The 12,842-nt window shown below is 31.3% G+C and overlaps 2 protein-coding genes and 1 long non-coding RNA gene across 3 annotated transcripts; 2 read left to right on the plus strand and 1 right to left on the minus strand.

Moving 5' to 3' along the window:
• Positions 1-1,852: 1,852 nt before the first annotated feature.
• LOC145321791 (transport and Golgi organization protein 11-like) lies at positions 1,853-3,733 on the plus strand. The gene is made up of 3 exons (XM_080163410.1): positions 1,853-1,938; positions 3,130-3,228; positions 3,610-3,733. The coding sequence occupies exons 1-3, from the start codon at positions 1,853-1,855 to the stop codon at positions 3,731-3,733; spliced, it is 309 nt and encodes a 102-aa protein (XP_080019536.1).
• Positions 3,734-6,131: 2,398 nt separating this feature from the next.
• Positions 6,132-6,751, minus strand: LOC145321701 (uncharacterized). Its single transcript, XR_013880384.1, has 2 exons — positions 6,542-6,751; positions 6,132-6,291 (listed from the first exon to the last, which is right to left on the minus strand). It is a non-coding gene; the product is annotated as an uncharacterized LOC145321701 (long non-coding RNA).
• Positions 6,752-8,030: 1,279 nt separating this feature from the next.
• Positions 8,031-11,041, plus strand: LOC145321823 (uncharacterized). Its single transcript, XM_080163453.1, has 5 exons — positions 8,031-8,143; positions 9,454-9,572; positions 9,974-10,056; positions 10,416-10,526; positions 10,976-11,041. Exons 1-5 carry the CDS (start codon positions 8,031-8,033, stop codon positions 11,039-11,041), a joined length of 492 nt encoding a protein of 163 aa, XP_080019579.1.
• Positions 11,042-12,842: the final 1,801 nt, after the last annotated feature.

Consider the following 12,842-nt stretch of genomic DNA (forward strand, 5'->3'; position numbering starts at 1 on the left):
ATGTGGATTATATACGAGCTTAATAAGGTTTACAAAAACTTTAAGTAAAATGCGATTATAACTACTTAATGAACTGTTCTTTTGATTTTACCAAAGCATTTGACTAGTATACATTGAAAACAACTGATAACTTTTTAATATTGATTGCTAAATTATTAAATGTTTTTTACATCTATAAAATAAAAGGTATTTCTAGAACTTTCTTGGTCTGCTATAGTTTATAATACTTAACTAAATATGGAGTACCTACTATTATTTGCTATTTCAATGGATATTATGGATGATACCCCAATTATGAAAAAAATTACACCATCTGTAAATAAAATTATTTGTTGAAAAGTTTGGACACTGAAAAGCTTGAACCAAATTTCAGTATCCCCTCCCTCCCAGACGTTATTTAATTCTATCTCTGATTTATAACAACATTCTACGAGGCAAACAGTAATATTTTTTTAATGAAATGCTTTATCCCAGGAGTTTGAATTGCTTATGTTAAACCAAAGAAATGGACTATAATTGGAATAAAAACAGAAAGGAAAGTGCAAGTAATATTGTATACCATTGTACATTTTCAAATTAGGGGTGTATATTCTGCACAAGATTCATTTTTTCCCCAGTTGCAAAAAATATTTAATAACACCCCCCCCTTCCCCTAGTTCTCTTTTCTCATTATCTTTTTTATCTTAGTAAGTAAAGTAGTTTCATAGAACTTCAAATCAGTAGTCATTCATTATTGTAAAGTTGATTTTTCTGTGGAGAATCCTTTTAACCCTCCACTCCCCCCCCCCCTCTCCCCCACACAAACGTATTATTTATTCCCCTTTAGCCACCACCTTTACCAGGGGTTACCCTACAGAATATACAATCCCAGTTACAAATATTAAGTGTGGAATCACATAGAATATAGGTATACCTATCTTTACATGTATAGGTATATCTGCTCTTTTGTGTGATCCTAGCTTTTAATTTATACATATATTTTGTAGACCTTAGATTATTTTATGATATTAATATATTAACCACTAGCGGATGCGTCCCTAATATCTAGGGATATTAGAAAGGACATGAAAGTGCAGAGAATAACTTAAAACCTTACAACGACTTTTTTTTTATAAAAATTAAACAGCCTAAAACCACCCTTGGACCTATATGAAGCTTCACTCTAAAGGAGAACCATATCGGTTCAGCGGTTAGCGAGATCCTTCGATACAGACAAAAAAGCTTACTACTTTATATAATAGGATGGTGGAGAGGTCTTGTAATTTTTTTTTTAATTTAAAATGTCTTTATTTTTACGATTTTTATAAATTCGAAAGGTTTTGCAAATATGCAAGTCTTTTTATTTTTGATCAAGTTGTTTTTTTTTTGGTACTTTGTCTTAAATACGTTTCTTTAAATATAATATTTGCGTTAAGAATTTAAAAAGCCATAAGGTTATCCTAATAGTAAAAAAGAATATTTTTGGTAGAATTACTTTGCACGTCATAAAAATAACCTAATAATACCTACTATACTAGAGTAAAAGTAATTCAGTATTACAAAAAAAAATGAAGTAGTAGTGATAGATAAGTAACTCATGTGTTCAACTAACTCGTATTTGTTTGTGGAAAAAAATGCTCTAACTTTTTGAAAATTCAGAATCCATTTTATGGAATGTATTTAAACAACCTTAGGTAGATAAAGTGATTTTGATTTTGAAATTAAAAAAAAATTATTTAGATTAGGTTAATCATATTATTACTGAATCGAACCCATAGCCAAAGCGGGATCATAACCTTCGGGAGAGTCTAAAATTGTGTACATAATTGTATGAAGATTATAAATAATATCTTGTAATTTGTAGGGGTACAATATGAGTGGAGAATACTTGGATTCAGATTTTTATTCAGAAAGTTCTTACACAGCTGACATCAGCAACAAAATGAGGGTTCCAGACAGGTAATAATAAACGTTTAATTTCCGGGGTGAATGTTTCTTATCTTTTACTAAACCGCGGATTACTCATAACCAATAATGTTAAGAATGTTACTTTTGTTACTGTGCTGGACGTGTGACTGTAAAATAGTAAAACTGGAGGATATTCTTTGGCTCATAAACTGTCGCAACATATTAACTAAAAAAATTATGCCTTCCAGATAAATGTGGTGCAATAAAATTGTCAACTGACTAAAATTCTTTAGCTATATGTTTGAAATCTTAAAATTTGTTTTACAAGATGACGATTCTTTTATTCTTTCTGAAGTCGAATCTCTACAGCTAAAATACGCTTATCATTAACCCTTAAACAGTCGGACCCCTTGCCGCACCTTAATCGGTCGGGGGGGGGGGGGGGGCGTTCATCGCCTTCCCTCTATTATCTCAGTTCCTATTAGAGCTAGAGGGAAATTTTTTTTTATGCAAGTCCCCTGTTTGATTATGAATTTCCGACCTTTTATAAGTCAAAGTCAATTTTCGCTTCCTTCACCCTTTTATTTAACAACCTTTGTTTTTAGGTCTTTTTTTACTTAAAAATTTCAAACGGCTGTAATTTTCTTATTTTTGAAGCTAGAAGAACAATTTTTTTCTAGAAAATGTTCATCTTTATGAAAATTTTATATTAGAAATATCAAAACATAAATTTCAGCGGCCGCGGCTGTACTTAGCAGCTGCCAGCCTCCGCAGTCGGCGGTCTACGGGAAAAAATGAAATTTTAATACGCTATTTAGACATGTGAGAAAAGCTTAAGTTTAAAATTTGACGTGTCTAAGTCAAAAATTGCGGCCACAGGAGTCTTAAAGATTTCTGGAGACCTGGAGGATCAGGACCTGCAGGATCATACCTGGAACCTGAAATTGACACCTGTATTTCATATCAGGATGTACTACTAGAGGGTATTTTAGTATTTTGGTAAGATAAAATGCTTTGTTTTAGTCAAAAAAATATTTTTGCTCTTTACCTGGATGACCCTGCCAGGTTTGCTGGCATCCTGTGCCCGCCAGGATGGAGATATTCAAAAAATTCCAACTCTCAGTTATGTGTCATACCCATACTTAAAAAGTCACGCAGTTTAGGCTCTTTATCTTTCACACACAGAAAATGAGATAGAAAAAACCCCGACCGTTAAGGGTTAAAGTTTTGCATTTGGTTTAGATTATATGCGCACAACGGTGGTGAGAACGGACATGGCGATGATGGCCGCTGGAAGGAACAGGAACAGTATTCAATTCATCAGATGCATGTTCCAGACAGGTACATTATTTAATGGTTCTTTGTCAGGCTCTTGACATTTATAGTAAGTGTAGATTTGACGTCCAAGCTTAAGGTTTAAAAATCTATCCTATGTGCATGTGTGTGCAATTATACAAAGTTGGGACTTAAAGACAAATATCATAAAAGCAAAGTGTTAATTGTCTTAGGGTCCTTGATTGTTACCATTAGACTAATTAATATGCCATGGGTCTTTGACATCTCAACTTATTATATTAAGACTTCCTGCTGAAGGTTTTGCGTTTTTAAATTGACTTTTTATGCATTCTATCTTTTTTTACAAGAAAAAATATTAGGTAGATAAGAAATCCTAATAGAATTTTACAGGTATAGTCAACGGTAGATAATATACAAATATTTCAGAATCCTTGTTGGGGGTGGGAACGAGCACATTGCGTCCAAATCCACCCCACGCGAACTTCAGCTGGAAAAGACGGTTGTACCACCCTCCCCAGAACACGTAAGGGTCAACACACCCCCAAGGTAAAAAAAGAAACGAAAGAAAAGTTTTAGGTATAGGTTTTTTTTGTGTTAACTTTTTGAAGAGATTTTCATACTCATCTAGAGAAACAATAACAGGCTTAATGTCCTAAACATTAAGTTTAATCATGCAATTCATATGATTTCGTAAAAAAAATATTTACAGTACAGAAAAAGGGGACTTTTTATGAACTAGATTTGTAGAGTTTCTATAAATAACAAACATCTCACCCCTCGTTTATAAATAGTCTCCTTTCAATATTATAACTTCTATTTTATAAAAGAATTTGATAAAAATTCTTAAATTAATAAAACAAAGTAGGTATGGAACAATGTAATTATGTAACTAATAATTTTTACACACTGTTATTTCATTTTGTTGCGCTTTTTCAGATTTCTTTAATTTAGATCTACTAGAATTTTAGGAAATAAAGAATGGAAATTAAGTTAGTTTCTTTTTTCTCCATAATCAATGATTTTTTAGCACATTAATATAAAAGTTTTCTTAAAATAAATTTATTTTTTTAGGTTGAAAAATATTTCTATAAAATTATCTTAATACTAAGACTTAGATACTAACAAAAAAAAGCATATATCATTATCACTTTAGTAATACTAAAAACTAACCAACATTTTAGGAGCTTAAAGCTAACTGAACTATATTTTCCTACTGTTTATGATGTCCCGTTTCTTCCAACTCCGTTAGAAGCTAAAACAAGGTTTTTCTCCTGCCGCTACCGCCTTGTAGAATGTAACAAATACATTATGCATATACCTATATACTGTATGCTTAGTTAAAAAGAAAACAGAACATCAGTAGAAACTAACATTTTTTAACAGTAGTAAGACACATACAAAAATTAGACATACTCTTTGCTCATACTGTATTACAGGGTGTTCCTAAAAGCATGTATGAAAAGGCCCTTTATGCTAAAAATGTTTGATGCTAACAGGAAAGATTGAAGTTATTTTTTACACTTATCTTGAAGAATTAGTATTGTAAAATACAGGGAATTACCTAGTTTTGAAGCTCCTAAATACAAAGAGGCCTTTTTGGCGGCCCTTGCTGTTTCAAAAAATGTCACAAATTATTGACATAAAATTTTGTAATTTTATGTTGACAAGTGTATTTTTTAGGGTTGGCAATCCGGAATCCGCCCAATTTTTGGGCCAATTTTGGAATCCGAATCCGGAATCAGTTTTTTAATATCGGATTCCGGATTCTTAATTAGTAGGCTAAAATTAGCGTCTTGAGTTTTTTCTTTCAACTCCCTCTTTTTGAAGGCAAAGATCATTCCCCCCCCCCCACACACACACACACCACCATCCCCCCCACCCCCCATCTCTTCCCACATAAACCACGAAGTTGAGAGATCAGCTGGTAACGCAGAGCTCTCATTGTCCAGCCAATGATCATGTGATGAGCTGTTGAATCCAAGAGCTCAGATTGGACAGCCAACGATCACGTGATTAGCTTGAAATCCACTCACCGTCAACTAAGCCTTCTAATTGGCTGTACAGCGGTCACATGACATCAAAATATATTTATTTTCATTTCACAGCTTTTCATGCTTCATTTATTTTTTTTTTTAAAGCCTTTCAAAATACTGCTAGAATCCGGAATCCGCCAAAAATAAGAAACCGGAATGCGCAAGTCCGCCACTTTTTTGACGGATTCTTTTAAGAATCTGGAATCCGAATCTGGCTCAAAAATTCAACGGATTGCCATCACTAGTATTTTTAATCATGAATTTTTCTAGATGCATAGTAATTTTATGTATCTTTTTTCCATCTCTCAATTTGCTTTTTTTGACATAAAATATGATCAGACTCTGATTTTAAAAATCTCACTTACTTTTCATTGTTTATTTGTTTCAAAACATCATAAATATGACTCATGAGACATACAGAGTGCCTTCCAGCTACTAACATTACATTACCACATATTCTTAAATGATTTTTTAAAAATGTTAAAATATTCTATGACATAAAATATACATATTCATTGTATTTTAATGTTTGTCCTAAAAAATACATTAAAATTTAGATGATATAATTTACTGAAATACCCAGGGGGTTGTAGAGATAAAACTGTATAATTTTAACTTAGCTGGATCTTTAAATCATTTAGTGGTGAGCCAGATCGAGGTGAACCGAACCGATCTGGCACACCACTAAAATGATTTAAAGATCCAGCTCTTGAATATATTGCACCTAAAGACTCCAAATCATATCAAGACTTTGTTCTTTTTTGCACCTTAGATTAGCTTTCACTGTTATAAAGTATTGAACATTTAGGTACCTAATCTAATTTCTCTTTGAAAAAAATGGCACTGATAGTAGGTAGATATTAAAAAATTTAAATCAGAAGTATGACAAACTTTTACCTAAAGAAGAACTTGTAGCGGACGGCTCACCTTGGCTTTTGTGGGGTCCGTACACTAGGTCTTGTTAATTTTATCCTTTACTGTGGGCTGATCATTTTATTTTTATCAGCTTTTTTATGTTTGTAGTCTGGAAATATGAGAGCAGTTTTATACACACGGTAATCCGGTTACAAATAACCTACAATAAAAAAGATAATATTAGTTGTAGGTTATGTACAATTTACTAGAGGGTGACCAAGTTGCAATTATAAAAGAAAAATAAAATAATAAAAAAGGAAATAAAAGAAATAAAAGCTAAAATACAATAGTAAAGGCAGGGTTAAAGTTAACTATATGTTTTGAGATGCTACACTTTATTGTAATCAACAAAGAATTCACTAATGTCTGTTGTAATTGTCTATTTAGGAATATGAGCAAAATTTACTTACATGGCTCCATCAGATTTAGATTTGATTCCAGGTTTGAATAGTACAGATCAATATCCCCAAGTGGCGTTGTTTGGGTTGGTGAAGGTTCCTTGTTAATGATCTTTTGAGTAATTTTGTTGTTGGTCTCAATAGGTTTTAATTTAGCTGATCTTGTTGTATCTCCTACAAAGAAAACAATTGTAAGAGTCATTCAAGTTAAACTTCTTTATTGTAAGTAGATTCCAAATATCATTGTTGAATATTTAATTAAATCTTTGAAACAAATAAAGGCCTTGGTAATAGAAAAGAGTATAATATTCTATACCTTTTTTATAGTGTGTTAAGCTGCCCCTTTACAGGCAGGGCGAACTTCAGCTTGTTGTCCGCTTAAACAGAGCTTGTTTTCCGCTACTAGGCTTGAATGTCAGCTGGGGTCTTACTGGTTTTAGGGGTCTTTCCGGCTTTAGGGGTCTTTTTAGTCCATACAGGATCTCAGCTACTGATTTGAACAACCACCTAAAAAGAAATAGCATTATTTAAAGCTACATCTAGTGGTTGGGTTTATAATTTAAGGTTAAGTAAATTTAAGCTCAATATTCCAATGATTTCACTTTAATGTAGGTTAGACTTTAGAATAACCTTTGATTTAATTCATATGGGTTCATATTTTAATGTAGGTTTGACTTTATAATAGCATTTGATACTCGTTCGATAAAATGTAGGTTTGACTTTAGTGTAGCATTTGATACTCGTTTCGATAAACTGAAGTTTGAGTTTAGTATAGCATTTAATGTTCATTTCGATACAATGTAGTTTGACTTTAGTATGGCATTTGATACTAATTTTGATAACTAAATTTACCTCAAGGTGATTACAAAATTAATAATATAAAATGATTTACCTATTATGGCCACCCTTATAATTAAATATTACTTATTGATTCATTTACTTTACTTTCTGAAAAATATAAAAAGAATTTAATTTGCTTTGCTTTTTACTTTTGAGTTTAAGTGCATTTTTTACAATATATCCTATTTACAATTACATAAAAAGTTCATTTGCCAAACTGTTATTTTACGGCTTAATTTCAGGACAATTTTTCATAGATGAACTAGTAAAGAGAAGAAAAAGTTTAAGGAATAAAATGTAGACAATCCTTCAAAGAGGAACTAGTAAAGAGAAGTTGTAGATTTAATAAATAAAAATGTATATTTGAACTATTTTGGGTGGCTATGTGGAGTAGATTGAAGGCATTCTGTAGGCTGTATATTGGGATTTTTCTGTCTTACACTTTCACAAGTTCTCCTCTTAGTCCTTTCTCGAAGACAGTGTGCCTACACACACAAGTTGGTAAAAACCATATGCCTTATCTTCATATCTTTTCTCCATGGTCTCAATGTAAATCAGTCTCTCAACTAGCTTCGCCCCTTATCTTGAATCTTCGCCCCTTTTATTCATCTTAGTAATCTCGAAGGCAGTGTGCCTACACACACAAGTTGGTTAAAACCACATGCCTTATCTTCAAATCGTTACTCCATGGTTTCAGTGTCAAGCTCTCAACTGTGCCAAGGGTCTCCTAAAGAGTCACAATCAATATTTGTCCATTACAGAACTATTATCTAGGTATTTGTTTTATGTTGTGTTTATCATAGGTATGTTTATTTGTTTTTACAAGATAGCTCATCATAGGCTTTGATAGGATTCAATTGATTTATTTTGAAACAAGTTAAGAAGTTAGATATTATAAGTAAAGAAAAAGAATAATTTAAATTTTTCTTACAATAACAATTATGAAATATAACTTGCAAAGAAAGATTGAAAAAACTGGTAACTTGCATGATGCTTTAGCTTACACTTTGACAAAGAAAGAGTAAAAAAACAATGCACTTGAAATTAATACTTCATACTCAAACACATATTAAGCTATAGCTTCTGTTAATACAAATAGTACAAAGAAATTCTGAATTATAGAATTCTTAAATTTAAAACTAAACTCCAATTTTAACAAGTAACATTTTGAAGCATGTAAACTTAATTTTTTCACAATAAGTTAAACTTTAAAGTTTATTAAATCAATTTTAATTCAATACAAAAAAAAATAATATTTGCTCTAATGCTTCTGCAGCTGTAAATATATAGCTTACAATTGTAATTAATATATGTATTTATTTATGTTAGATTACTTTCCACTTTAAAAAATGATCTGGTTTCATAAAATAATAGACTTCCAGGAATATAAGATTTCTAACTTTCTAAAATCTTGAAGAGATTTAGGAAATATTTATCATTTTTTTTTAAGAATGTTAAAATTAACCATGTGATTAAATTGCATTTAGAATTTGATTTTATCAAGAATGAAAATTAACCTTTGATAATAAACCAATTTATCAAAGTAATAAACTCTATTCCTAGGTCAAATGTATTTTGATCACATGCGTAATTTTGTCATACTAAGCTGGAGATGTCAGCTTTTCTCCCCTCTTTATTTATATGCTGTGCAAATCTTGAAAAAAAAACATGCCTAACTGTTTAAAAGTCCAAATGACGACTTTATTAATGTATTTAATGTAATAACAAGGAAGTTATGGGATTTTTGTGACAAGTACATTGTTCTCTTATTGAATATTGGGCTTGGGTGGTTAGATTCTTCTTGCTAAACTATCTAAGACCTAACTTTTGAGGATTTTTAAAAGACATTATATGGCTACCAAAGTATCAAACGCTTTGTTGATATTAAGCTGTTTTTTTTAGGCTAAATTGAAATATAAACTGCATTGAAAATTAATTAGTTATGACAATTTGGCAAAAAATAACAACGCTCTATGAAAGAGCATTCATAAATTATATTTTTGGGCCTAGTTAATATCAAGTGTGTACATAATGAATTGGAAAATTTAAAAAGAAAAAAAATCTACCAAATTATTTTTGTATAGGTCAATAAAACTTGATGAAGTATCCTTCCCCTCGGCTGGTGACACGCCCATACAGAGTCCCCCACCACCCCCCAGACAAGTTAACAGAGCTAAACCCTCACAACATATTCATTTTAAAGGTGGGAGTTGAATTTTGCTAACCTCAAACATACGATCATACCTTAGTTATATATTAGCTGCATGCTAAATTTTTTGGTAAAAAAGTGATAAAATATAAAGAATATGTCTAAACTAAAATGTACGGGTTTTTTCTTCCGTATCTCTCATATAAGGGGGTTTAGTTTTTCCTGTGTTTGTTTTTACTTTCGGTCAAGTTAGGTTATAATTATTAGGTGCCGGGTTACTGTTTTTTACGGGGGTTTGGCATTCAAAATTACCCCACAGCCACCCCCTCATATTTTCAATTTATTTCCAAAGTAATGAGGTGGGTGTTCGGTACTGACTAGACTTTTGAGGGAAAGCCCCTAAAACGTCAAATTTCGTAATTTGCAATTCCCTTCCTAAAACTGACAATATTTAGAAGATAGAAGTATGAGCTATGATCAGGAGCAAAGCTTGCTGATGACCCCAACAGCTGATACGAGTATCTCCATGTATGACGAGGTACACCATTATATTAATCTTTTGAAAAGAAGACATTTTATATAACAGCCAATCTTGAATAAGTAAATTGTCAAACAATTTGTCTTTTTTGGACCTAACCCTATCTCAAACTTAAAAGTAATACTATGTTAGAAATTATAATGTTTATTGTAAAAGGTCTTTTTAAAAAGGCATATAGTTTTTACTTTTTCACCCGTGCCAATTTTTGCTTATGCTTTGTCTCAAAAAGTTTGTCTTGTGTGTAACACTTTTCAAAGTTTAGCAAAACTTTGTCGATTTTCTTTTTTTTTGAGTAGGTATAAGATTTTTTCCGTAAGGCATAATTTTTGATGTAAACTAATTTTGTTTTGATTGCACAGATGGTTTCTCCTGAATTGCAGGTGCAGCGCATGAGAACTCAGATGGCAAAGTTGAACCACAGACTGATGGCCCTAGAGCTAGAAAATCAGAGTCAAACCACACGGTGGCAGGTAAGAAAAATTTGTTTTTGAAAATTGGAAGGTTTCAATAAAAGTGGCTAGTCAAACACAGAAATTAATACTCCCCTCCCCTTTCATTTTTGAAAAATAATAAAGGATTGGGGAGAGTTTTACTTTGTCAGACTAGGTTGGGATAAAATTTTGGTTACAGGGTAGCCCTGCAGTTGCAGTTTCCTTACAGGGGTTAGGCATGAAGAAATGTTTTCAATTGCTGTTGTCACAGTCGCGTATAATGAGATAATAAGAATGGTTTGGCTGTCAAACAGGCGCAATATATTCTTAGACAAATTGTAAATTAATGGCGCAGCTTTTCTACCTACGTCCGTCACTGTATGATTTTTTCTTTTATTTTCACATATTCTTCAGATCGATTAATCGGAATGTATTGATTTAGATCAAATTCTAGATAAAATGAATATTAATAAGTTTTAATTTTTCAGTTGTTGTCAGTGATTGTGTCTGCCTACTTCATTGCTAAAACCTTTGTCTGGTTGAACAGATATTAAAATAATAATTCTTGCATATTCTATTTCTTCTATCAACAGTCAAGTCATTGTATTCAAGTGTAAAAACAATTTTTTTTAATAATCTTTTTTTGCAATTTATTAGGGTTGGGCCGGATATCCGGTCTGGCCGGTTATCCGGACGGATATCCGGTCATTTTCAATATCCGACCGGATATCAAAACTATCCGGTTACATGATATCCGGCTGATTATTGACGCCGGATATCCGGTTATCCGGCCTGATATCCTGTAATTTGCCGGATATTGAACGTTGGCCAGATATCCGGCCGGAACCGGATATCCGACATTAGAAATCAGCCGGATATCCGGTATCCGGCCAAAAAAGTATCTGGCACAACCCTACAATTTATATTGTTAAGTTAAAGGGTTTCCAGTAGATATTTCACCCCCAAAAAAAACATGCCTCCTCTTTGGGGAATAAAATAACTAGATATCTAGGTAGAAAGTTGCATTTTTCATCAAATTGGCCAATAAAAACCTATGTGAATAAAGGATATAATAGTTTAAAGCAAGTTATAATGGCTTGATAATGTGAAAAATAAAATATCTCAAAAAGTTTTGGCACAATTTTTGAGATATGCTGCGCCCTTCTTAATAAATCAATTTTTTACTACCTATTAAAAATAAAGTTAAAAATATTTTATAACACAAGGACTGGACTGTTTGAAGTTTTTGTAGTCTCTCTATAGAATTAGATGTATATCAAATTACTCATTCAATGACTGAAAATTAAAAATTTTCCTTTATTGAATAAGTAAAAAATGTCATAATTATGTATAATAGAAAACAATATCATACATACTTTTATAGTAAAAGTAATAGTTGGACATTTCAATTAAATTTTTTTTTACGAAACTTAAATTCAAAATTGTTTTCAATTAAAAATAATAAATAGATCCCAATTATTGGCTAAACTGTATTTCTAAAACTAAGAAAGGGCATTTACATTACTTTAGATTGTAATATTAATCCTGATTTTGTCAAATCTTTGCCATATTTATGCTTTCCTCTTATAGTGTGTGTATTTGAAAGATGGTGTGGGGGTGGAGCTTCCCAACATTATACTTTTAAAATTTAATCAAATTAAACTTTGAAATAGAAGTAATTTATTTGGTATGTATGTAGGCTAGTAATGTGTTTTATAAAAAGAATTAGCTTACATACCAAAGATTTTGCTTCTATTTTAATTTTCTTATGGGTAATTTTCACAAGGATGGTAGGTAGTTGCCCCCCCCTCATCCTCTTAATTCTTAAATATGTTATGAATAGTAAGGAATAAAATAACCTTATTTAAGCACAAAAATCACAACAATTATTTACTTTTGCTTTAGTTCAGATTTACTTAAATGTATTTAAAATGTACATATTTTATTTTTGAATAGATTTTATTGCTTTATTTTGTTATTTCATTGTGATGATTATTTCTCAGAAATATTTGGATAGTACAATAGAAGATAAAATAGTCCCATATGGTGCTTAATCCTACCTTGGTAAGAAGAATATTTTATCTCCCATTGTCCCTCCCTTTCTTTTCAAGAATATTAATTGCTTAAAGCAAAATTGTAATGGTTATAAAATAATTTATTTTGTATTTGAAATCTTTCTATTTATGATTTTTTAAAGGGTACTTAATTTTAAAATTTCAAATTAAATTTTGATAAACTCTTTTTCTCTTTAGAAATAAATTTTTCGTGCAAATTCAATATTTTCTTTAAATTCATACTTTTTAAGTGTTCAAATTGCAATGATTATACCTACCTAAAACAAATAGAAAAAAGTAA

This window comes from Acartia tonsa, chromosome 6, assembly GCF_053477335.1.
Source record: "Acartia tonsa isolate MP-2025a chromosome 6, ASM5347733v1, whole genome shotgun sequence".
NCBI classification, from domain to species: domain Eukaryota; kingdom Metazoa; phylum Arthropoda; class Copepoda; order Calanoida; family Acartiidae; genus Acartia; species Acartia tonsa.